Source organism: Paramisgurnus dabryanus, chromosome 2 (assembly GCF_030506205.2).
Source record: "Paramisgurnus dabryanus chromosome 2, PD_genome_1.1, whole genome shotgun sequence".
NCBI lineage: Eukaryota > Metazoa > Chordata > Actinopteri > Cypriniformes > Cobitidae > Paramisgurnus > Paramisgurnus dabryanus.
This window is the reverse complement of record NC_133338.1, coordinates 40,725,187-40,753,124: the sequence shown is the minus strand read 5'-3', so window position 1 is coordinate 40,753,124 and position 27,938 is coordinate 40,725,187. Positions and strand designations below refer to the sequence as shown.

At 37.1% G+C, this 27,938-nt stretch overlaps 1 protein-coding gene across 1 annotated transcript in view; it reads right to left on the bottom strand.

Moving 5' to 3' along the window:
• kcnq1.1 (potassium voltage-gated channel, KQT-like subfamily, member 1.1) overlaps nt 1–25,727 on the bottom strand; it is a 37,685-nt gene extending 11,958 nt beyond the window's left edge. The window contains exons 1-13 of the mRNA XM_073813660.1: nt 25,225–25,727; nt 17,328–17,418; nt 10,310–10,436; nt 10,079–10,157; nt 9,891–9,987; nt 8,495–8,635; nt 8,238–8,348; nt 8,039–8,134; nt 7,788–7,898; nt 6,256–6,364; nt 6,113–6,166; nt 5,838–5,891; nt 5,597–5,726 (exon numbers count right to left, since the gene is read on the bottom strand). Of these exons, the coding sequence (XP_073669761.1) occupies nt 5,597–5,726; nt 5,838–5,891; nt 6,113–6,166; nt 6,256–6,364; nt 7,788–7,898; nt 8,039–8,134; nt 8,238–8,348; nt 8,495–8,635; nt 9,891–9,987; nt 10,079–10,157; nt 10,310–10,436; nt 17,328–17,418; nt 25,225–25,526 (1,502 nt within the window). The 5' untranslated portion in view covers nt 25,527–25,727. The remainder of the gene's footprint in view (nt 1–5,596; nt 5,727–5,837; nt 5,892–6,112; nt 6,167–6,255; nt 6,365–7,787; nt 7,899–8,038; nt 8,135–8,237; nt 8,349–8,494; nt 8,636–9,890; nt 9,988–10,078; nt 10,158–10,309; nt 10,437–17,327; nt 17,419–25,224) is intronic.
• Between the last annotated feature and the right edge of the window lie 2,211 nt (nt 25,728–27,938).

The window sequence follows — 27,938 nt, the reverse complement described above, 5'->3', positions numbered from 1 at the left end:
GACACCTGATCCGAGGTCAGCACATGCTTTAAAGAACTGAAAACAAACATGTGCAGCATCTTCTGTATTGATTGGAGCTAAATTGATGTGATGCCTGAGGGAAAGGGCAGAAATTAAGTAGGTAATGATGGGACGGTTTAGAGAAATGAGGCGGAACAAAAGTCGTGTGTCGGTTGAATTAAAAAGAAACACTTAATGGTTAAAAGCTTAACTGTTTGATCGAATATTTAGTAATATTTTATTTTTACTGTGTCTAGGTGAATAACAAGAGCCGTCGACTGCCCAATGGACCCGTGCGAATCTAACGGTATTCAAAAGTAGACAAACAGGATGCATAACAATCACTCTAATCTTATCACTAAACAGAATCTCTTTCACACTAACATTGCCTCAGTGGTACTGCCCATACAGAAAAATCACAAATGAGATCTTGCTGGTATCTCAATGACTTCTTTTTAAAGGAAACATTTAAGACAAAGTCCTAACTGAAAACAACATTAGGTCTCGTGAGCTATTAAGGAGCAACCTCTGAGCAACCAAATTTTCCTAAGGCTATATATAACAGACTAGACGCATTGTTCTAGCACAGCGTCCTACTAGCGGTGTAAAGTTCAAAGCCTTTAAAAGGCATAATATTGAACTGAATCATACAAAAAGAACAGGCCATATACTAAAACCTTCTCTTATGTTTCGTTACGTCATGTGATGAATCACAAACACATGTCAATTACCCCAGTCTCCCCCACGGAGGACATGTGCAGTCTTCTGACTTGTCTCAGCGAGTCAAAAGACCAAGACCTTTGTGTGGCGGTGTTGCGCCACAGGCTGCAGGATCGCGGCACTATGGCACTAAAAGGCTCACGGGGGCCCTGTGTGTCTAAGAATAGCTTTCTAAAGAGGAGGGGGGAGAGCGAACTGATTAGCCGCTGTCTGAGAATCCTTTAGGGGGGCTCTGCGCAGCAAAATACATTATCCCAAATATCGCCAACCATCTTCCTTCTTGAGCTGAAATGCCTCGATGATATTTTAATAAGTGGTCAGCTGAGATAAGAGCCGTAATGACTGATAACTGTTGACCAGAGGCCAGACATTGCACGATGATAAGGGGCTGGGCTGCTGGCCAGAAGCTATCGCACACACATATGCACGCACAAAGACGATGCTCGCGCACACACACGGCAGGGGTTCCTCTGGCTTCGGCCAAGCAAAGATCTCTTTCATCCCGATCATCAAAGAGCCAGACTAGTACGCCGAGTATTAAATGTCCTTATGAAGAGTGACACAGAGGGACGCAACATTTACTCTGACGTCGGGCCCTTTGCAGCTATACACCGTGACTAAACGGCTTATGTCCCAAAGTTGTGGCCTCATGTGATCCTAAACATTATAGCGGCAAAGAAACCGTCAGTGTTCATCTCAGCGCAGGTCCTCAAACATCACCAGGGGCCTCGCAGCCTATTGTCATATCATATTGCCAACTAACAAAGTCACTAACTTAGACGGGTCCTCCAAAAGAAATCCGATATGGCCCGTTGATATTAATTTCACAAAGTGAAACGGAAATATTGACATTCAGAGACAAGAAATGTATTGTTGAGGGAACAAATTCGTTATGTTTAAATATTATGTTATCTGAAATATTTATGTGAAGTTGACCTTGAATTAAAATGGTATTGTTTTTAACCCATGCTTGCGTAAAATATGGACAAACCCAACCAGTTAGAGTAAATTGAAATGTACTCTAAAAAATGCATACAGCTTATTTTAAGTCCAACGTTTGGTCAAAAAGTGAGTAGGTTGTTTTATTAAACCTATGCTGTGTTGTTTCAATTAATCTGAGTTAAACTTTTTGAGTTTAGTTCAAATATGAATATTTTCTCTCTTCATTTAAAACAATAGTTGGGTTTGTCCATACTTTACCCAATTATGCATTAAACCAACCCAGAATTTGTATGTAGCCTATTACAAACATATTATAAAAATGACACAGCATTTAAAAGCTTGCTGGCGACTGCTCCTTATAGGAATTTGTCAGATTACTTGTCAAGTTCGTGTTGTGTGCTGTGTCGTGTTACAAAGATCTACAGAGAGTCTTGCTGGGCTCTTGGTCTGACAGCAAATGAAAAAATCATCTGGGATGTGTTCCTTCTTGCTGAGCAACTTTCTCTCTCTGTCAGTCTCTCTCTCTCTTTCTCTCTCTTTCTTTCACTGCTTGGCTGACTCTCGCTCCATGTCCCTCGTTAGCTCTAACACACTGTAACGAAACACAATTACTGTTAAGGGGGGAAGAAAAGGGGCCGTGACGGGCAAGATAAAGAAACTTGTGCTGGCAAGCCGCGCTGAAGAGGCATTAGTGAGCCAATGTTTCTGTCCTATTCAGCACGCCTCACACACCGCCGCACACTCCTATACACACACACACACGCTCTCGTATTACACTCATTGTACTCAATTCTAACAAGCGAATGTGAGAGCTATTTTGTGAGATATCAGATATCAATTTTATTTAATTGTTCAGTTAAAAAAGCTTAATAAATAACAAAAAAATAAATATATTAAGGAAAAACGCTTGCTCTTGGGGAAATATGTATATATTGCATTCATATTTAACATTTTTGTGAAGTTGCCAGCGTGGGCATTATTGCTCTGTAAGATAAGAACTTTTCTTACAAAAGTCACTGTTGCGGTCTTTTGCCCAGGAGCCCATTACGACTAGGGCTGCTTGTCAATCAGACTATTGTTGGCGTGTGTAGATCTGCAGACAATGGCTCTTTGTCTCTGGACCGGTGTAGACGGCCTGGCTTTGCCTCTGCCACTAGAAGTCCTTCTCTGTTTACTGAGAATAAATCAATCTTTTCAGCCCGGGTCTCCTTTGGTAAACCTCACACCACACCACTACAAGACGGCTACTGCAGATACGTGCAAATACGAGTACAAATGGCACTTTTAGGTGCACCTGCGTTTGCATTGATTTCATCTACAAGAGCCTATTTTCTTTAAAGCAGAAAGTCACAAAGGTGCTTTGTGTTTGATATGTAGAGCCTGCTTTCTACTAAATAGGCTGAAATATTAATCTTTTTTTTCTTTAAATGATCGCACATCACTGTGCTAGGAATTATTTGTATTTATAGGCTTTAAATGAGGTGGGTATTGATATCTTTCAGTGTGTATTAGGAATGCATGGGCAGAACGATGTTTCTGTTGCATGTTTTTTCCCCAACCCCCCAATGCATGCGAACTGTTTCAGCTGTAGGCACGAGGAGGTTTTTGTGTCTCTCCCACCTCTTGAGTTAACAGCCTGGGTCAAAGGTCAAAGCAGGACAAATGTCTGAAAGGAGAGGATGGGAGCAGAAAGCAGAGGAGCAGAGAAGAGAAAAGTGGAGAAGAGAGCAGAATGGAGGAGCAGAGAGGAGCAGAAGAGTTCTGTCTCTGGTCTTTTTGAGTCCCCACCCTACTATGTTGGACATAAACAAATAAACTTGCACTCACACCCACAGTGAGCAAGAGAAGAAAGAGAGAGAGGGAGGGAGCGAGAGAGAGAGAGAGAGGCAGGAGAGGACAGAGAGGCAGAGAAAAGCCAGCTGTTACCTTTGCATCTCACTGTGAGGCGAATGAAAGCTCATTAAACTTCAAAGATCAAATGAAAGCTTGTAATGACAAGGCTCCTTTGTAGAGGAGATGCAATATGTCCCATCAAATGAGGATTTTAAAAATGAATTATTTTTCAGACATTTTATTACGTTAAAAAAAATTATAAAGTAATTTTTTTAAGAAAGCAACAATCTCAGGGTACAACAACATTATAAGATTTATAAATAAGTTTTAAGGTGAATATTGTCACCTATTCCGGTTAACAGTGAAAATGAAAAAAAGTATATTACTTTAAAAAGCACAACCATTTTAGACTGTTAATATTTATTAATATATAAATTAATATTTCAGACTAAAACTGACTGCACTGAAAAAAAATATTCATTCAATTAACTCATTTTTTTAAGGTAAGTGGTTGCAATCAATTTATTTAAGCTACATTTAAACAAAAAAAATTGTAAATTACAATACAATAAAAAACTTTTGTTTAAATGCGCCTTTGAAAAATTTAGTAAATTGAATGAATAATTTTTTTCAGTGTGTGCTTGATAAGACTTTAGACTCTTTGTTCTGTGTGTGCACAAAAACACAGATCAAATGAATTTCCTGCATTTTGCAATAATATCTGACCCTGTCTGTGAAATCCAGCCTAAAGTCTCAAAATCTAATTATGAGATTAGGAGCATTTCAGTCAGTGATTTCACATTCATTTTAATGACATGGCCTTACTCAGTCAATATTAAAGATATAAATATTAAGGTTACAATGTTTTTTGTTTTTTTTGGATGATTTTAACAGTAAATCACAAAAAATAACCTAGCTGGCTTTTCACAGACATGGAATTATTCTCCCAAAAACCAAAATTGAAGCACTGCATTGACTCAACAGACATGATCATAGCCAGGGTTCGGTTCTTCAAAAACACCTCCACTGCCCTCTTGTGGTGTTCCCAAAAATATTGCAAAAACATACCTCAAGCATGTCTTCGCAGGGGAAGGCTCTCATTTTTACATAATGACATAAAACAACAGAAGCCTAAGGACAGATACTGCAGAGTGCATGACCACAAGCATCATAAATGTAATGGTGCTCTCTCTAAATGGACTTTATACCTCCAGCAGAGACACGGTCCATTAGATTATTCAGAGAGTGATTGGGTTATTGCCTGTATAAGTAAATGGTTTGCTGTGCACAGTTCCACATGCTGAACAGCTAATGGGGCACAGAGATTTCGATAATGACCCCCTCTCACACAACCTACAGCCTGCCACATAACCACTCTTCATGGGAATGCTTTGGGGCACTGAAACATACACCATTTCATACACTCACTGAGTTTGATGTGGGTGGGCTCGCAAAGCAGAGATTTGCTCCAAAAGGGATGCCGCACGTGTTAAAACTGTTTTAAAGATTTGAGCTGGGAATCCAATGACTACCGAGATTAGCAGGCTGATTAGATCCTGTTTGCATTCCCAGAGTCAATAATGTGAGTGTGAACTGCTGGGTAAAGGGGATCAGTTTAACATTTTTTGACCAACATCTTGACTATTCATAATACATTACATGATATGTTGTCTATAATCAGGTCAGAAATGAACCAGTGCTTAAGGACAAAATGGCATAAAGTTATAGCAAACCGTTAAAATTGAAAATGTGGATCTAAAGTGTCCCTAAAGAATGTTTGTTTCTTTTTTCTGAAATGTTTTATATATTTTTATATCAATATTTCTTTTACGCTGAAATTGAATTTGAGACTTAATTTTGATTATTCTTTCATAAATCTATTTTATACAACACAAATATACAAAAATGTAAAAATTCCCCTAAAAACTCCAGGAGGCTTAGTGGGAAAGTTAATTTTGAGATCATTTGGGGAAGGACATTTTTAGACTCCGGTGTGACCAGAGTTGAGCTTCCCGAAACTTGCATAATTTATTCCCCGCTGTCTACAGCAGTCAGAAAGTCTCAGTTTAAATTGCAGTAAAAATGTCAAGTTCTTACTCACTGAGACACATGAGTGACTGGAAGGAGTGAAATGTCTCTCTCTGCATCAGTCTCCATTTCATCTGCAATACTGCTGCACCTCTGGAGGGGAGGTCGAGACTGCACCTCCAAAAACCCAGTGGACTTATTCACTAAAGACACAGAGATACATGTGATTCAGACTGAAAGTGCCCTGAGATATTCCTGTGAAAAAAACGTGCATTCGTCCAATTTTAACAAGGCCATAATGTCCTTTAACCGACCTGAATGTGCAGAGAACTGAAAAGAGGACAGAGAGTTCCAGGATTGTTCCCGTTCTGTGAGGAGAGAGACTGAGCTCAGGGCTGACAAACTGCACATTATAAATAGACTGATACATGTGGTTTCATTTTTAGTAAGTGTGCTGTGATGGACAAGTGTGCATATAAGTAATAATTCACCAAAACTAAACCATGTAGACATAGAAAAGAGCACACAGCAAAGTATGAAGTGAGTACAGGCAAGACGCAGTTAGTTATAGACGCTAACTGAAGCTCACCAAATCTGCTGAATTTGTTTGCCCCTTCTGTGAGATCAGAGAGGTTAAATGAAGCATATCAGAGGAGAGGCGCTACTCAATGACTAAGAGGAACTTCAAAAGCATGAAAGGTAAAAGAATCAGACCAACATTGTGAAAATCAATAATTGTGTCTCTACCGTCATCAAATGAATCATAGGTTATGGTGGGTATTGTGGGAGAACTGCGCCCATTATCCCTCTCGTTGCTCTTCATCTTTTTCTTCATTTTCACCTGCCCAAAAGAAATCAAAGTTGAGAAATTTTCAAGTTTACTCAAACTGGATGTTCAAAATTACTATTTTAAATATTGGCTTGTGTTGAGCTGCTAAATTGCTTATTAAAAGAAATTGAAATTGCGCAACTTAATTCGATAAGTTATATAAAAAAATGTGCCGTTTTGGGTGTGTGCTTTAAAATGCAAATGAGCGGATGAAGTGCAAATCCTGATCACAATGATGGTGGTTTGATGCAATTGAAACTCAATTGTGCTGAGAATTATTTTCTCTCTCTCTTTCTCTCTGCACTAAATGGCTGTGCTGTGGTTGGATAGTGCAGATTAAGGGGCGGTTTTATTATAATAAGAGCTCCTTATGACATCATAAGGAGAGCCAAATTTCAATGACCTATTTTTTCACATGCTTGTAGAAAATGGTTTAACAAACTAAGTTACTGGGTTGATCTTTTTCACATCTTCTAGGTTGATAGAAGCACTTGGAACCCCATTAAAGCACTTAAACATGGAAAAAGTCAGATTTTCATGCCATGGCCCTTTTAAGGCAGCTTCAGCTTCCCCACCTTCCCACTGACCCCCCCAAAAAAATAATCTGAAATGATGATAGAGTCAGGGCTGTGTGGTATAACTATATCTATTGTTGAGACAATACAATCTGCTTTATTGTCTGGGCAGGACTGTGTTATTGACACAAGAGACGAGTGAATGTGAGAATATTGAGCGAGATGTGCTTGATATTAAAAAGTTATTACAAGAGCAATAGACCATGTGAAAGAGAGAGAGAGAGAGAGAGAGAGAGAGAGAGAGAGAGAGAGAGAGAGAGAGAGAGAGCTCAGCACTAGCATGCTGTCTGAGCACTCATATCTCTGCTCGCATGAATGCTCAAAATGCGTTTGAAAATGAGATTAAAATGAACATCTTGTCAAATATCTGCATAAACACTGTCAGCTATGTCTTAAGGAAATGTAAACAGACGAAAAATCAGATATTCGTCAAAATAGTGGATGTGTGCATTAGAGCTCGCAGAATAAATGCAACCTAATAGACCAGCTGGTTTTATATTGTTAATATGAAGCTGGCACTGATTCACTTTATTAGCTTCTATAAAGTCACATAAACACCTTGACCAAGGCATTTACTGGACACTTACATTCATGCATTTGGAAGACACTTTAATCCAAAACGATAGCTATGCATTCACTTTATACATTTACATCCATACAGTCTATATCTTTGTTATGCTATTACACTTTACACTGTCAGTTTTATTTATCACCTTTTGTAGGAAGGATGGTGGGGTTTTGGGCTGGATCGTGTGGTGATTTTGGAAAAATCACTAGCCAAAGTATAACATATTAATTCCCGACTACTTTATTCGTCTGGCCCATCTGTACAAGAATCTTTATGTAGGCTGTTTGCTTACCCTTAATCTAGGGCTGGACACTGTAGTGCTGGGTACTACAAGTTTTCTCCTCAGAAATAACTTGAAGGTGGGAGAATCATCATTCTCAAGAGCAAAGCACCTCCAGAATGCCTTGAGCATGAGAAAAGAAAAAAACTGGTAAAAAAATGGTTTCCCTTAAAAAAGGTCCTAATATTTACCACCTAGGTACAATATGTTTATATTATATTTAATATTTATATTTAAACTCTATAGGCAACAATAATGCAGACCTGTATCAGACATGCAGCTGCAGGAATTTGCCTGTTGAAGTGTTTTTGTCTCTGTTTCTGCTGTACCTTCAGAGCAAAACCAGAGCCTAGGATTCCCTGTGGGGAAATACTGTCATTATTGTTGCACTGTCATGGTGTCATTGGCCTGCTGTGTGAAGAACAATTGTTCTGGCTATTAAACTAAATCTTTGTAACTTACAGCGGGCAGGGCAAAAAAGGAGATAGCGAAGACAGAGAAACATGATGCGATGGTCTTCCCTATCCAGGTCTGAGGGACTTTGTCTCCATAGCCAATAGTGGTTACTGTCACCTGAGCATATGTACAGAAAAGACAATGCCATTGTACACCCATAACTCAACACGATCCAATTCATTGCTGTATGCCTTCAATAATATATCATATCAATATGTCACAGCTATTGTGTAGGTGCAAAGTATGGGTGTGTATCTACCTACCACACCCCACCACAGAGCATCAGCATAGCTGCTGAACTCTGTGATACCGCTGTCATCCACTGCATCCTTCTCTGCCAGATACACAAAATAGGACGAGAAGATGAGCCCCAGGAATCCAATATAGAGCGTTGTGATCAATTCCTAGCAACAAAAAACCCTTACTAAAAACAGACTCGTGAAATAAATGCACTAAAATGCTCTTTTTTTTATTAAAAACCATTTCAACTGTTCATATTATTGATGTCGTATGACAGTAGAGCATCACTGGTTTCTGGTTTTGCATAATTGTTGATAGAAAATGAAAGGGGTTCAACGGCATGATTTAAAAAAGTGTTTTAGTAACTGATCTTCTACATCACCAAAAGGATCAATACTTAACTGATGTATTTAATAATTCATTTGTTTATATTATAATTCACTATATGTTTATTTGTATCATCTTTCAAATGCCAAATGTGAATGAAAAATATTAAGAGCTCAGATGCAAAACTCTCTCAAGTGCGTTCTGCCATGTTTTCTTGTAGCTAAAAGAGCATTTTTTATCAGGCTCTTATGTTTAATGGCAATAACAAAGTTTAGTAGTCAGTAAATGAAATGTCTTATTTTCACAAATGTCACTTTACTTCATTGGTATTGAACAACTTTGACTGTCCTTTGCTGCAAAACCCTCTAAGTACATGCAAAAATGCAGTCACTGTTCACTGTCCTTTTTGAATAAAGTTAAAATGCATAATATATTACATTTATTATTATTATAGATTAAATTAGATTAAATATATTCAGTAAACCTCCTTAAAACTGGAAAAAACAAAACTTCTTTTGAAAAATCTTTGTGAAGAAATGGATTCTGCCAAAGCTGTATTTCTGAATGGCCTTAGGCCAGGATTAAGCAAAAGTATTTAATGAACGTATAAACTGTGCCGAGAGCATTCCCAGCAAGCAATTTGGGCTAAAACCAGGCTAAATTTGGTCTGTCAGTGAAAGTCTAATAGACGTCTACCATAGCCCAAGAATAGACGATACGTATAAGTTTAAAACAAATGAAAGCAAACACCTTGAACACCTATTGACTTTGCTTACATGTTGGAATATCATACATCTTCAAGTTATTATGGCAAAAATGGCATGTAACCAAATTCAAGGTTATTTAGGGTAGAAGTGGGTTACTCATAGCCAGTCTATATTGGGTCTACAGTTAGCCTTCATTTCAACGTCTTGGTTTTTGCTTGCTGGGTTCAGTTAGCCTCATTATCACAGAGGTGGCATTTAGCGGCTTTTGCATCTGAGCTCTTCATATATTTCTTGGAATTTTTACAAAATTGTTTGTCTTAAAATTTGAATATATAATAAAACTATTATTTCATATATCATGCTTTACGAGGTTGTGATCCCCAACCTGTCTATGTATAAACACCACTGATCCAAGCAAACGCCATGTTCCTCCCTGTCGATCCACATGCAGCATTCGTAGGATTTGAAGGAAACGTACTCCTCTGTAAAAAAAACATGTTATGGCCTCAGTGCGATAAAAGACACAATAAAGTTTGAATGAATTCTGTGTTGCAGCATCATCAATAACCTTACCTGACAGCAGAGGTGGCAAACACCTGACCTTTAGAACCAAATGCCAATACAATAATGGAGGCCACCACTACAATCAAGTCTAGAGGAGAACAAGAAGGACATTTGACCACGACCTTCCAAAAAATGCCATCTTAGATAAAACAACATTGCCTTACGAATTTAAATCCATACAAATAAAAATGCATTGGATCAAAAAAGTAGGGCATTTAGGAAATGACTTTGCACACTCACCAATAACAGAGATGGGCTTTCGGGCAAAGCGAAGCCTCCCCAGCACTCCTACATATTTACTTCGACATCCTGCTGACCACAGACGCACAACATACTCCACACCAAAGAACACTACAAGCACTAATTCCTGTAGTATGAAAGATAAATGATCAGAAAACATTGTTACATTTACACATACTGTAATGTAAGGTTTATAACATGCTGAAGATACAGAAAGCTAATAGACTGCAACATTGCAAGTATAGACTAGAGAGATAAGTTATATGAGTAGTGAATTGTCTATTTTGAGAACGGCTTTAACAGCTTTATCAGGAGAAAAATGTAAGTGGCTTTCACTGTGGAGTTATTTAGCTGTCTAGAAACTCCTCCTGAGAAATAAAAATGCGTTCTTCAAATATTTATGAAGTATATCCAGAACAAAATCCTTTATTGTTTGCTGCACCTATTGAAACTCACTTCTGCAATCTTGTGACTGAGATATACAATGGCAGCTTTCTAAACAAAGAATCCATTGAAGTAATGCGATTTGCTGTTTGTGCAGGACAGATTAAAGTTGAATGCATGCACAGGTCAGAATGCAGTTTGCTAAATGTACCACATATTTACAGAGTAACCTGAGAAATTCTGGTGCACATGGGATGTTTCAACAGATGCATATTAAGACTTCACCGCCATGACACAGGGTTATGTAAAAACCCTGGATGGTTGGTTCATGGTCATGGCCAACAACAGCAGTTGCCCTTGTCTGCTTCTTAAAGAAGTGAAAACAAAAGAGGGCTTAGAGTCTGCTGAGCGTAAGCCCTTTGAGAGCCGTGAGGAACCAGACATGTATGAGTTATGAGGCTGGCTGTGATGCCCTCTGTCTGGAGACCTGGATCGGGCTGAGAAGGAGCTTGGTCAGCTGCCCTGGGATGGCTACTGGCATACAGCCGGTAAGGTAGCAGGTCCAAAGCTCACTAAATGATCAAATTAAATCATAGGCACGGCACAGCCCTGGCCTGAGGGAATGTGAGGGTTAGCCAAGACTGAAAAAGGCGAGGCAGGTCGACACATAGTGGCAGAAAGGTGACTCGGCCCGAGGTCACAGTGGACCAGAAAGACCTCCAGATACAAAGAAGTGCAAGACACAAGCTGCTCTTAGGAAGTAGACCAGTTTCCTTTATAAACACTGTATAATTTGAGATGCAGTTGGATGTGCCAGCACTCATTGTCTAAACAGGGGTTTTAAAATGGTGGGTCAGGGCCCATTTTTGTCACATAGTGGGATAAGTTGGGTCGCGAAAAGTCACTTTGCTGTTGTGCTAAATGACATAGTTAATAGTAATAGTTTAGTCCAATTAATGACTAGCAATGACACAGTATTTGATATCTTATCTTACTTTGCCATTTTGATTTATACAATGACTAGGATAAATATATACCACTCTTTTCCAAAAATAGAATAAAAAACCTGTCTAAGTGGGTCTCGTATGAAAACGTTTGGGAACCTATGGTCTACAACAATCCATAAGCATTAAGGCAATAAAAATTTAAAATAAATATTCAGATAGCTATTGCTACCAGCTATATGGATTAAGGTTGCGTCCGCCATTTTAACCTTTTAGTTGCATATCTGATTCGGCATACCAATTTTGTTCACGCCACGCTACTTGGTTTCTAATTAAACCTAGACTTGTGATCACACTGACCAGCTGTCATATGAAAGGTCTGGGTGGAAGGCCAGTGGGCGACAGAGGCCATGGGATCAGCTTTTGGGGGGTGGGGGCAGAGGAAACAAGACGCAAAGGGCTCTCTAAGTTACCATGGTAATCGGATATCCCATCCAAAAGGCAGTTGGCATGCAGTCGGCAGGGTGATCAGAGGATGGGGTACACAGTAGAAACAGCAAGAGCCAGCTGACCCTTGTCATCAATCTCATAAGATTACATGAGATATTAATAAAATGGATTTACTATGAACCACACGATTAGGCTTGGTGAATGGCATTATTTGACCTTCTAATGCTTTAGTTTATACAAACAGTTGAAGCCCTAAAGTAATATGAGCCATTCCACCAAATCGGTGCCATTTCTGTCCCCAGTATATTATGGGGTGGTTTCCCGGACAGGGTTTAGATTCATCCAAGACTAGGCCTTAGTTATATGAGGACATTTCAGCAGTTTTTACAAACATACCTAACAAAAAATACTACAGGTGTGCATCTTAAAGCGTAACTAAACCCCTGGTCAGATCCTGACTCCGCCCACTGGCAATATATGAAAAATGCAATAAAAGTGGGCAGACCCCAACGGAGATAGAGGGGACGAACTAAGTGTGTTGTGAGATCGTAACAAGGGCGTGGTGAGCTTGAACCTGCTTACGTCACCAGTCATTTTTTGGACCCAACATCCAATAGGAAAATTCAACTGCAGTAGCCACCGTTCAACCTGAAGAGGGCAGCACTCAGACGTTTTTACACAATATATTGTAGTATTGAAACACTTTATATCCAAATGTCAAAAAACTTACTAAAATCAATGAACAGCACTAATAAAGCCCCATTCTTACAGATCATTAACTAAAAAAAGTTGGTTTAGGGTTTAGTTACTCTTTAAGACAAAACAATGTCAACAAAATATTTAAAATGAAACAGGACAAGGTGTTTTTAAATTAAAGCAGCTCGAACATGCATTTTAGTTTGGAATGCAAGATTAAAAATGCAAGAAAACCAATTCTAAAATACATTTTGTTATTAAGCAAAGTGTCCTGTTTGTTATTCTAAAATATAAAACATTAATAAAAACTACAAAGAACACTGAAAAACTGCATATTTTATCTGTCCCTGCTCTATAACCACTACACCTTTAAACATAGAGCATAAAATTCTTCAGATATCTTAAAGGAGTAGTCCACTGATGGGGTCCATTGACTTTTTATAGTAGGAAATTTTTTTTTTTTATAGTAGGAAAAAAATACTATGGTAAGTCAATGGGCCCCATCTATACAGTGGACTACTCCTTTAATTTTTTTTTGCATTTTTGTGTAGTTCAATATCCCATCTTTGCTTTAAATATTATTTTTAGCATTCAAAATTAATAATATTTAATAATAACATTAATACATTTTTTAGTCATGTCCCCAGGATTTCACTCAGTCCTGTTACCCAACACGTTACCCCCTTTGAATTTCTAGGAATAAAAATTACATCATCTGGACCTTATGAAGGCCATGTGAAGATCAAAAGTATTTTTCCTAATTTTGTTTTCTGTATATTTTATGATATTGATGATGTGACTGTGAATGTCAATCTTAATGTTCAGTTCTGTTTCATATAGTACTTATTCAATGTTATCAGGTTTTTTTTATATAAAAAAAGGTAAATCACTAGAATTTGCTCAGTCTTTATTCAATCATTCCATATTTAATGCAGCTTTATTTCATGTATTTGCTAAATCTAAGCTAAAACTCAGTCCAGTTACTTTCTGTCCTGTTACCAAAATGCCTCCATCCAGAAACCATGTTAAAAAATAAACTAGTTACCTGAGACCAATAATCATTTCGAAAAAAAATATGTCCGAAAAAAATGTCAAAATATGTCACTGAACGCTTTCAAACAGTACAGCTTTGGACCTAAAGAGTTAATATCAGAGGTACATATGGTACCTCAAAGATACATAATGGTGGGTCAATGACGAGGCTTTCATTATTTTGTGTCTGTATGGTTCAATTAAATGTAAAAGGGTTAAAATTATAAAATAAATTTGCAGATTCCTTGCATACATTCTCTTTTTTTGAGGACCAAGTCTAAAATTTCTGTTTAAATGTAATTTTGAAAGAATATTTGGAGGATAATTGCAAAAATGTAAATGTGGTGTAAACGGTTTGTGTCAATTGGTGTAACTTGTATTTTTTTTAAATGAAAATATAAATTTATTCATAAAAAAGTGGAATAAAATATAATCATCTAGTTTAGTGTAATATGATTTTTTACTGTATTTTACATAACTTGTCAAAGATTATTTAGAAAACAGAGCTGTTTTCAGCATATGTCAGGACAAATATTACAAAAACGCATAAAAATTTACATTTAGAAATAACAAATAAATTATATTTTAAATGTATTTATTTATTTATTTATTTTTTGATGATGATTACGCTTACATGCCATCAAGGTAAATAAAATATTTAATATTTCTTATTCTTTGGCGCAATTGCGGTAACACCATTTGACATTTTCAGGTCCATTCAGTCTTAACTTTCATAAAAATGGTGCAAATGTATTTTTTTATTGAATAAAATCAACATTAATACACTAAAATAAACCTGATGCATGCTTTTAAAACAAGTTTTTTAAAAGATTTTTGAATTTCTCATCTTGCCAAACTGCTTTTGTCACTGACCCTGGTACTAAATTACATACCTGATACATATTAAGACCTTTTTTAAAGGGTACTGCCCCGGTGATAGCTAGGGTACATATTATGACCGTTCCTTCTAATAATGTAGTAAAAGTGAAGAGAAAGCCACAGAGCAAACACATTATTGGTGTGACAGTGTAAAGATTTATAAGGAATTTGCAAGGATTTGATAAGGCCTTAATTCCTCGTTTTGAAAAGTTACACAGTAGAACATTGGGAGGACACAGTCTTATCTGAATTTCTTGACAGGATTTTACAGACACTCAAAGGAAGGCCATTAGCTACTGGATGGAGGAGGTGATGCTGACTGAATGACTATCAGTGGAAACGTGACAGAGATTAAGGTTATTTGTCCTAACACCCCGAGAAACCTCTGCATTACCAATGAATATTTAAAAAAGTCCACCTCATAACACACTAAAAACCACACCTCATTCCAACTGCATGCTTTGTCAAAAGAGGAACATTACATTTTGTTGGATAATGTTGTTATCTTCACTCTAATGAGTGTTATCTTCTATTAGCTGCCATAATCACAAAGCTTTTACAAACCTCTTTCACCCAGACTTAAAACATTCCCTCAAATGGCTAAAATACACCAATAAATGCTCATTTCACATTCAGGGTGGTTTCAAATAGGAAACATTTCATCATTATACAGGCTTTTGTCTTTTTACAGTTTTATTAGCCAATCATGGGGGGTCTCGGTTAACACAAGCCTCATACTGACAAAGAAAGAGACATCTGTGTTCTGTCCAATTAGGGGGGAATGTTTATCTGTAGATGATAATTGCTAAGAGCAGAGTTTGCACCTAGTAGCGTGACTACTGTCTTACCAACACCTACAGAGAGAACTTGATGATGTGTTATCACACTTAGCATACCGAGAAAGCCGGGCGACAGCTATGACGCTTCCTCGTGGTGACGGAGGAAGCATGTGAGATCACATCCCTCCGGTGTGGCATTTCTCAGGACGCGTAATGTCAGCACAGTGTAACGTCCTGTGCGACTTCCACCACCTACCCATCTTACACAGGTAATGATCAACCTCTGAGGCTTCACCCCAAAAGTGTGACATACACATTAATCCTTTATCCCATAGAATAGGGCCAGTTAATAAGTGTCAGGGGTCTGTGTGTGGTAATAAGTAGTGCTAATGCGCAGTAGCACTTCCTGCTTACGGTGAAACAATGTCATGTTAATATGGATTAACAGGGTATATCAAGACTGTAACTGGTTGACAGATGAAAAAGAGTTGAACAATTGATCTAAGGTAATGATTAATCTGCACTTAGCCAGATCTGCCTGATAAGCTTAAGCTTCATTTACATATTCACTTACTCAAAATAAGCAGAATTGTGAAAACTTAACCATGCCATCTTTCTTTCCTTCAAACCAAGCAGAATAAACATCTTTGTGTCATACTGAGAATTGTAAAATCGTGGTTTGGCGAGAAGTTTGATCATCAGGCAAAAGATGTAAAAAGGAGCAGGCCTGCTTTTGTTTGACTGAACAGCTGTGAGACGCAATGCCTCATTAAAATAGGGTGTGAAGGGGGTGGGGTTTACATGGTGATTTGAGAGCAAAAAGGATGGTTTTCACATCCTGTGAGAAAATCCTTTTGCTTCATGTTACTGTATTAGTATTGTATTAGTATCCACCCATGCCAGATATGGCACCGTATATGATTTTTGATGGCAGACTTATGCACAATAGGCAACATCTGTTGTAATCTCCGCTAATCCCAGGCCTGCTTTAGCAAGCCACGCTGGACAGCTAATCCGAAAGGGTCTTTTCTAGCCCTAAAGTCTGTGGAATTAACTTGTGATGTGAGGCACTGCTTAATGAACACAGCGCATAGGTTTAATCCCATTAGCTGGTGGCCCGATTGACCTCTGACATGCGGTCACCCTGTTATAATCTCTATCCCTCCCTTTCCCCATTTTCTGCCGAATTTAGACAATTGATCCCCCACCCTATTGTCTTTGTTTATGGCTTGCATAAGCGTATGACATGATATTGCGTAGGGAACGGTGACTAATCTTGACATATGGCATTCAGGTTCTGGACCTGTTAAACGCAGGCAAGCTATTGTCTTAAACATTGTATTGATCATGTTCATACCTACAATAGTCTCTGTTAATAGAAAATGCTTCAGCAAGCACATTAATTACAAGACAGATTGCATCTGAATATTGATCCAAACAAAGCGTCAGATGCACTAACAAGGAAGCCTCAAGCAATTGATTGTTTGCACAATTGCTTGTGGGATTATTGAACAAAATAAACAAAGACTGAATTAATATTTGCTGCCAATACCTGCTGCCGTTAGAGACGACACAGTGCCATTTCTGGTGAATTTGGCTCATGTTATATAGATTTTGTGGTGCCAGTTGCTATGCTGAGAGGGTTTGTTCAGAAAATGCTAATAGTGTCATTCTTCCTGTGTTTTATCCAATCATGTAAATGTGAAAAGTGATGTAATGATGCCCTCTGCTGGAGAGTGCAATTATCCTACTAACCTAACCTATCTGCATTACAAACCACATGCTGCACTATGATTGACTCGAGTATAATAGTATTTTACAAATGATATATTTCTTTAAAGCACTGAAACTCACCACCCAGAAGAGTGTTTTATTTGCCAGTGTTTGATATTCATCAATGGTTGACAGCACACTGAGGATGAGGCAAGACAGCACAATGAGAAATCTGCAGAAGGAAAATATAATGTGTCATATTAAATTTAACATCTATATAAATATGAGTCTGAAAGAGTGATGCAAAGATTAATTCTTCTATGAAACATGTCTAACATTATCTTTGATGTTTATATAACTGTATCTGACATGTTTTCTTGAAAATGAAACAAGTTGCTATATGATGCAATTGAAGAACGACACTCTTACAAATGCAGGGTTATTTTCAACCCGGCATTTGGTCAAAAAGAGTCAAATCCAGCTGTTACATTAAATTAACTAATTTTTTTTACACAACAATTGGTTAAAACAATTGGTTCTTCAGATTATAAAAAAAAGGAAAGAAATTATTAAAGAATATTTGATGAGATGGTTCTTTGAGGAACCAAAAATGATTCTTCTATGGCATCTTTTAAGCACCTTTATCTTTGGTGAAAAAGGAATTTATTACACTGTACATTTTGCACTTACAAGTTTAATTAAATTTAAAATTACAATTAATTTCAACTTTCTTGACTACTAAGCAGTTGCTATAAATGATAAAAAATTAAGTTAAATTTGCTTAAGTTATTTCAATTTTATTTTTATAATTTAAATAATTCTTAATTTATAGCAACACCTCACAAGTCAAGTTAAAATTAATTAATTTCAAGTTGATTCAACCTAAAAATGTAAGTGCAACAAGAAATTTTTACTGGTTCTGTAGAGCAGTGGTTCTCAAACTGAGATGGTGCCAGGAGTGCCCCGATTTTATGACATTTTTTAAAATACATTAATTTATCATGAATTCTGTGTAATTTAACATAAAAATAAGGCTACTAACCAATTTACAAATCAATCATTTTTAAGATGTCAAATAAATCTTTGATGTCCCCAGAGCACATATGTGTAGTTTTAGCTCAAAATACCATTTAGATAATTTATTATATCATGTTAAAAATGCCACTTTGAAGGTGTGTGCAAAAATGTGCCATTTTGAGTGTGTTCTTTAAAATGCAAATGAGCGGATGAAGTGCAAACACTAATAGCAATGATGGTGGTTTGATGCAATTCAAACTCAATTGTGCTGTGAATTATTTTCTCTCTCTCTCTCTTGCTCTCTGCCCTAAATGGCTGTGCTGTGGTTGGATAGTGCAGATTAAGGGGCAGTTTTATTATAATAAGTGCTCCTTATGACATCATAAGGAGAGCCAAATTTCAATTACCTATTTTTTCACGTGCTTGTAGAGAATGGTTTACCAAAACTAAGTTACTTATAAGTTTAATTATAGCACTTAAACATGGAAAAAGTCAGATTTTCATGCCATGGCCCCTTTAATATGTTTTGTTTAATTAAAATGTTACGTTTTAGAACACATTTGTCATAAATTTTCTATAGGGGGGGCCGCATGTTGAAAACGTTTGAGAACCACTGCTGTAGAGCACCTTGTGTGGAGATTAATTTTTCTATAACAAAGATAAATATTATACAGCATGATATAAATATAAATATATGATATTTTATAATACAGTATACGTAATATCATAAAACAGATACAAGCTGTTCCTGACTAAATTTATCTTTGATCAAAATATATATAATGTAAAAACGGCTACTTCTATCACACTAATATTACATTTACTCTCTGTTTGTCCGCTATGCAATGAGACACACATGCACGCGTTATCCTGCCTGGACCAATGAGCGTTCAGATAATAATGCAAGTGATCTACCCGAGACAGCAGCGGAGTTTAGCAGGATGCGGAGACATTATCAAAGTTTGCTGCAGTATAATTAATAAGACGTGCATTTGCCTGTTTGATGATGTGTTGTGCGTACATGCCGACGTAAGTGTGTCATGTTTAAATACATGTGTATTAAGAGTTTTAATCATGTGTAAACGTGCCAGTGATGTTAATTTGTTCACGTGCATGACGTAACGTTAAGTGTATACGTTTATGTTTATTCATACGGTTTATTCATAACTAATGTTATCGTGAGAAGTATATTTAGACGTTTGTTGTATTTTATTAAGTTTATTAAGTGAATTGTTTGCAATGCGCCGGCGCACCTAGTGTAGACAGAGCAGCCTCGCACCAGCAGCACGAGAACCTTAAAGGGACACTTCACCCATTTGCATAAAGCTTTGTATAGTTAGAACCCCAGTCATGTTTTTGAATGGTCATGCATCATTTTCTCAGTTGCTGCTGAGACAGGAGAAATACAGATTTCAGTGTTGCTCTTCCTTCTTTCAATGATGTAAAAATCATCATTTTGCATCATTGAAAGAAGGAAGTCCAATATCTTTGTTGAGGGGGTGAGACTACAAACACCCATTTTCTCGGTCAAATAGGCACCAAATTCTAAATGTATGTTACATTTCGACTACAGATATGACACACTTTCAATAAGGATTAATGTTTCTACGGGTGAAATGCTCCTTTAACAAGGTGTCAGGTTTCAGATGCGAGTCGGCTCTATAATATGGAACCTATATGACGCTGTTATTCAGTCAAGGTTTAAGTCTTAAAACAGTACTTTATAGTTCACTGTGGTAGTATTCTTACTGTATTTATTTTTGCAACATATTATTATGTCTGTACTTATGTGTATACTTTTATCTTTGTTTATAGAAAACCACACATATACACTCATCTTTAGAAATCAGTTGAGTGGTAACAATAAAAGGGTTATTCCCAGAAATTGACAGTCTTCGCCTAGTCTCTAATCGGACATCCTTTGGTGGGCCAGTGTCTGGAACCTTCAATTGATTTATATGGTGAAAACTACCATACATAAGTTTCTTCATATAAGGAATATGAAGCAAGATTTGTAAGGTTTGTTAGAGCACACAAATTAAAACTACTAGAACTATTAGACGATGGTTCCCATTTTACTAACTCCTAATATATCACTTGGTTCTTATGTCATGTCATATCAACCTCAAAGCAAGTAAAAACTATACAAACCATTTCATTTGTATAACGATACTGGTTCAGTTGTGTACAACGTAAAAGGTTTTTAAGCCTATATATAAGGTATAAAGTATAAGGTTCAGCACATCACAGATCATCATTTGTATGCTCAGTAGACCAACAAAGACAAAATATAAAGTTGTGTTCTTTTGAAGGGAGATAAGTGTATTTGTTCACACGCAACTATGTTATTTATCTGACAGGGACAAACTCTACAAACCACATGATTTCTCCTTTACATCCTTTGAACCGTGATAATGGTTTCCTGGAGACAAGCAAAATACTTTTTATTTTTTGGCAAGGAAAATACGAAAAATATAAAAATTAAAGAGATTATTTGAAACAATCTAGTTTAACTGTGATTTAATAAAACTAGAACTTAAAATGTAACTGTAACATTAACATTTAAATATTTGTATAATCTCCATAGTCCTATTCTTAGCTTAATGATACATTTTTAATACACAACACCATCAAAACATTAAGTACTTTTTTTCTTCTTTTAGTCAGTTCATTTTCAAATGCTGTTAGTTGTGTGTTTTTATGGCACTGATGTTCAACCGTTCTGTCATTTCAATAGTTAATTAGTTCGACTTTATTAGCAATAAAAATGAAACATCAAAAGGTATGAAGACCAGCTGCTGCCAACAAACAGAGCCCAGCTGTTGTCTGTCATCACAGATTCAGTGGGAGGGGCCAGAGACGTAAACAAACACACTAACATAACCTTGGGGTAAGATGGCTGGTTGGCAAATACAGTACCTTATCTTATTATGTAATCAATACTGTTGAATGACCTTGAACCTGGCTGTGAGAGGAGGTACATGTCAATAAACATGCCATAGGCTATACTGTACGATACGGCTACACTTCAGCCCACTGATTAGCGGCTAGAATAATTTATCTTCCAACCCAAAGTGGTTAGTTTGGAATAGTAAACAAAGGAAACTACTGTGCTACTCACAGCAATTAAATGTTAACTTGACCACTTTAGTCAGAGGAAGGAGGAATAGTGTTTTGATGCAAAGAGTTAAACAGAATTTACATTTATGCATTTTGGAAGATGCTTTTATCCAAAGCGATGTACAGTGCATTTAAACTATACATTTTTAATCAGTGTGTCTGTTTCATGGGAATCAAACCTATGACCTTTGCATTGCTAAAGCAATACTACCAAATGAGCTACATGAACATACAGTAGGTTAATTAATCAGTTTTACGGCATCTGGATATATCTTTGAATTTCTTAGTACTTAACCATCAGGTCCGAATATACTTATACTCAACATTATGTTTTAGGCAACAGGCAGATGTTTCACTTTTCACAAAGCCACTTACTGTGCACTCAATACATTTTAGCAGCATATGCCTTCCCAATTCAACACTATATGAGCTACATGGAGAACTACTTGTGTTTACCTTCTAGTGATCTACGTCAATGGCAAAACATTTGCGTATTTCAAACAGTGTTTTTGTGCCCTTGAAGGGCATTTCGGGAAGGGGACGCCAAACAAAGGGTCTTTCCAGATTAGGAAAAAATTAAGTCTCTTCAAACAGCTGTAATCATAAAAATAAAGATGTTTCTCTATGCCATAGAAGAACCATTTTTATTGCATAAAGAACTTGTTACATCTGAAGAACCTTTATATACGTTTATGTTCTTTATAGTAAAAAAGTTCCAAAGAAAAGGCTTTAGAATGTAAAAAGGTATGAAAAAATGGTTCTTTAAAGAACCTTCAACTGAATGGTTCTTTAAAGGGACACTTCACCCATTTGCATTAAGCTTTGTATAGTTAGAACCCCAGTCATGTTTTTGAATGGTCATGCATCATTTCCTCAGTTGCCGCTGAGACAGGAGAAAAACAGATTTCAGTGTTGCTCTTCCTTCTTTCAATGATGTAAAAATCATCATTTTGCATCATTGAAAGAAGGAAGTCCAATATCTTTGTTGAGGGAGTGAGACTACAAACACCCCTTTTCTCGGTCAAATAGGCACTAAATTCTAAATGTATGTTACATTTTGACTACAAATATGACACTTTCAATAAAGATTAATGTTTCTACGGGTGAAATGCTCCTTTAAGGAAGCAAAAAGGGTTCTTGAATGGCATCACTGAAAAACATTTAAAAGCCCCTGTGAACTGGAAGTTGACTCGCAATTGACTTCCGTGACGTATATCTGAGGGAAACAGAATATCACAGGAGTAAAATAGTGGGCGTGGCTTGTATTTCCCACTGTGCAAAGTTGGCGTTTCATTCAGAAATGGAACTGGCACACTGATCTATATAAATGACTGGATTGCGCATAGAACGCTTAACATAACAGTGTGAAGTGAAGCCACTGCAGAGTTTGAGCCATCTTGGTATGCCCAACCGACAGGGGACGTTATCATTAAAATCTGATAACGGCCTATTATTTAATAAAATGTTTGGGCATAACAATATGGCGACACGGTGGCTTCACAATCGTGACGTCATTCGCAATCAAGTCATTTATATCAGTGAAATGGCATCAGACTGACTGTTCGAGAGGGCGGAGTGAATGCATGTTTTTCGCCAAAGCCGTCTAGCTAGCTGACATAATGGGAATAATCTGCACAAAAGGGCGGAGGTACATTTTCAGATTTTGATTGAAGTTTATGAGGGCACATGAATAAAAAAATTATGTCTTACATAGCATAAATTGCTTATAATAAACGCTGCAGTTTTACATAAAAAATAAGAATTGTCAGTTATGCTTTAATGGGGAGTTTAATCAGCTTTTTAAATAGCACCTATTTTATTGGTAAAAATGTATTGGTGTATTTGGTATTATACTATGTGTTCGCGTGGTTTATCATAAAAAAAAACATTATTTTCCACATAGCGCACATTTTTGTAGCTCCAAATTTCACTCTCTTCCTGTGTGTCCCTGATTAGCAGCTTACTGTACATTGTGATTGGCCTGAATACCTCTGACGTCAGCCGGAAATGTGACTCTTCTTTCCATGTTTGAAAGATTCGCTCACAATGCAATGCTAACAGGAGTTAAATTACAGGCTGTGAGTCTGAAGCGAAAGGAATTATGATAATGTCGGTCTTGTCTACATCATAAATCCCAGAAAGTAAACTGTTGCCTACAATCCATGTGTTTGTTGTAGTCCAAAAAAAGAGATTTGCATTGGAGACGATAACTCGCGTCATTGTTTACTTTGGGGTATGTATCTTTTGCATATCATTAACATTTAATAATACACACTTACACACCAAAGGAAATCATGAATCCGACCATTGGTTGCATTTTAAGGTAGGGTATACTGTAGGGACGTTTACTTCCGAAAGAAATTCGCCTTACATTGCATGTGTCACAAGTATGATTCAAAGCTAAACCATAAATAATTATGGATTAATTCTACTCATTAAATTCCACTATGGGTATTGACACACAAAACTAATTATATGTAATACTTAGTGTAGATAAATTGGCTGTTCTCATCAATGTAGTTTTATCTCTGCTCGACATGTCTTTGCTGTCCTTGGACCCCTCTGGGGTTGGTCAAGGCCCTGCATGACAGTGAGAGACATTTCTCACAACCAGCTATCACACTGCTGGACAGATAACAATAAAAATGTACTGATCACCAATTATTACTAGTTTAACTAGCATTATCTGCACAAACAGGGGTCACGTGTTGACGATAACTGCCGCTCACTGACAGCCTTTAAAGCAGTAAAAAACATGTGCACATTCTCTGCTGCTAACCTGCCAGTCTCCTAGGTTCTTATTTAAAAGAAGCATATTTCTATTCAGGACAGCTTCCTCAAAATTCTTCTGTAGCAAACTGTAGCCTGTAAGTGCTAGGCTACTGGTGAAAGCCTTGGGCTGGTAAGCCAATAGTTGGGCATGAATTATGAACCGAGGAGTCTGGAGAGCCCAGATGCGCCCTTAAGCGAGGCAATTAGCTTCACATTGCTCTGTAAGGGCTATTCTGAATATGAGTGCTTTGTAAATCATATCGAATAAAGTCCATCTTTTATATAACAAACAACCAGTTAATTACAAAATAAACATTATGTCTAGTAGTCTTTAGGTGATTCATCATTCTTACAGGAAGTAAATAAATAAATACATAAATAAACCAAACATGTTAAATGCTTCACTATCAGTGCAGCACTTGCTGTAAGCAAAGCCCTACACTGTCACACTCTCACGTTGTTCTGACATCTCTACCCAACACCACTGAGTCACAGGGTTACCAAACCCACTGGCCCCTGCTGAGGAGAGCCACCCCTGCAGCCAAGTTTAGCTGCCCGCTATCACCTCCTCTTCTGCAAGAGATACAGACCATGAAAAGGAGTGTGTGCTTTCATTTGGAATCTATTGCAAAACAACTAGACCCTGTGGAATAGGTCCCTTTTAGATCATTTATTATTCACTATTATTCACATCTTTAACTGTCACTAATAATAAATTATTAATGCGATGTGTTTTTTTTTTAAAAGATTACAAATGTCTGACTGTTTACATGAAAACGTTTAACGTTGAAATTCATTTTATAGATGTTTTTTAATATATATATATACTTTAGTGCTGCACTGAAGAACAAATTATTTCATGCACAAGTGACATTGAGCAATGTTCTTATCACTTTTTGGATAAATAAAACACGATTTAATACTAAAAAGCACCCCACTACATTTATGCATTTGTTAGATGCTTTTACACAAAGACTTAAAGTGGTATACATTTTATCAGTACAGGTATGTGTGTTTACTGAGAAGCGAACCCATGTCCCTTGCGTTGCCAATACAAAGCTCTGGAAACACAAGCACTAAATCTACTTTTCACTCTCTGAAGAAAACAAATCACAGTAAGCATACTTACACTGTGAAATGATACACAAAGCACTTCCAACCCGAAGGTCTCTCCAAAAAGTTATATACGCGTCCCTGAAAGTAGGCTCTGGTGAGTACTGGACGGCTCGTGCTGTACACAGACATGCGGTGATGGTAATGAGACGCCCGGCGCTGAGTGATGACTGTCGGTGCCGTCTGCTTTTCACCGCTCGCAGCCGCTGACGGACTCTTGCCGAACTTACTTACACTGTCCATTTGTATATGCAGAGATTCGTTCACATCTGGTCCAATAGTCCATGAAGCTCCTGTTGCTGTATTTTGAAAGGTCATACTGGTGCCTCAAAAGTGCAAAAATATTTTAAATGGCAGCAGATGACAACTTTTAGGTTTAGATAGATTTTATCCTCTGCATCTCCTGCGCTTAAATGAAAAAATACTTGCATTGCTTCAGTCGTGTTTGAAGATGATCCGTAGCCTGTTAGACCGAAGTTTTAATATTAAAGTAAAGGTGGCATGTCTAGGTATAACGGATGAAAGAGCCCATCATCACCAACAGCACTTGACTGTGTCTATGAACCAGCGTGTATTAATATTAATAACCCAAGAGTGACGTTACAGGAAGAGGCGTACAGTATGTATCAACAAAGCTGGTGATACAATACATCTAAATCAACAACAACGTTGTTGTTAATTTAAATGATTTTTATTAAAGTAATAAACAAATACTATTTTATAGAGAGTGGGATTCACAAGAAAAGGTCCAATAACTTTATGCTTTACATGTTTTTGAAATATATGTGGCTTTACTCTAAAGGACAAAGCAAATGGTTAAAATCATATTTTGGACAAAAAATAAGTGATGAAAATGATCCAAAGCCCAGTTAATTTGTTTTTAAGTGATTGGTGAATGTAAAGAACATTATGGAAAAAATACCCTTGATGTCATTAATATTGACTGAGAGACCATGTCAAAAATAATGTGAAATCAATGATTCAAATGATGCCCCTTATTTTAATAAAATTTTATGAGACTTATAACCTGGATTTCACTGACAGGGTTGCATGTTAAAGAGCAGTTGTCTATGCAAAAGGTAAAGGTGGATTTTCATTTAGCATGACCTTGAATTCTTCCCTTGAGGATTGAGGAAGGTATTGATTCACTGAGAAGCAGGTTTCAAGTGCTGTCATGTGGCATTGAGTTGGTGACAGATACTGTTGTCGCGTAGATATTAAGATATACAAGGGAGAGATATAGAGATCAACTGTACAGAGCCTTCTCTAAAATACATTAGTGCAATGACCAAACCTATTATAATGGATTTAGTTCCTGCCGGATGCCGTAACAAATATTTTCAGTGCTTTTTAATATTACAGATGAATGGCTGCGAAAGAACGTTTACCTCAATGTTTCTTTGTGTTACTAAAGTCACAAATAGAGATAAGAAAAACAAAGTTTCATTTAGAAGATGACCCTACTGAAAAGATCTAAGGCCGGCTTGGTTTTAGCAGGTTAAGCTGGTGCTTAACCTGATTTTGCAAAGTGAGAGATGTCCTCAGGGCAACATATTATGTTGACCCAAGGACAACATTTAACCTAAACCCATTCCAAATCCCATCCATAACTGAACCCTAAAATCAGAGGGAAATTATAAGTGTAAAAACAATGGTCTAGAAGCAGCTGATCCTGGTTGTAAGATTAAACTTGAAACCAACTTTAAACGTATTTCTAAAAATCTGATTGGTTAATTGAAATGTTGTCCCAGGGTCAACGTAATGTTGCTCTGAGGACATCAACCACTTGGAAAAACCAGAAAAGCCGTAAGGGGATGTAACAGGTTGTTTTTTTAAAGGGGTTTTGGAGACCAGCTGATACACCAGCTTAAACCAGCTCGACCAGACTGAAAGCTTGGCCTCGAACTGATTTTGCCAAGTGGCTGATGTCGTCAGGGCAACATATTGTATTGACCCAAGGACAACATTTTTCTAAATAAAACCTAAACCCACCCCAAACCCCAACCCTAACCATAACCAAACCAAAATCAGAGGGACATGATAAGTGAAAAACAATGGTAGAAACAGCTAATCTTGATTGTAAGCTCAAACTTAATGCAAACTGTAAACTTATTTATTAAATCTGATTGGTTGATTGAAATGTTGACCCAGGGTCAGCATAATGTTGCCCTGAGGACATCAACCACTTGGCAAAATCAGGAGAGCCGGCTGGTCTTAGCTGGTTTAAGATTGAAGATGGTTCAGGCTGGTGGGTCAGTTTGTATTTGACTACCTAAAAAGTGTCCAAAACCCCTCTAAATCCATCAACAGCTACACCAGACTGGGAGACCAGCTAAAACCAGCCAACCATCTTAGGCTGGTTTTAGCTGGTCTTTTCTGTAGGGAACTGAAGGTTTTAGACCTAACACGATGCATACATATCATATAAACGTGTTTTGTTTTCACAGACTCAGACTATCTAAGAGTAACGTGTTAACTTAAACCACATGTGTTAAATACTGCTCTTAGAAAACAAAATCTGCAGTGTTTGGTTTAGTTTCAGCTTCAACTAGTTCAAATGTTTATCATTAGAAATAAAGCTACCGCTGCCTCAAACTAATAACTATTCCTGTCTTTGTTGCTCATATAAAAGGTTTATGCATGGCTCTGAAATTATGATATGACTATAATGTCATACATGCTTTGGTCCCAAAATCTAGTTTTTTTTTATCTAAGAAAGTGTAATTCAAC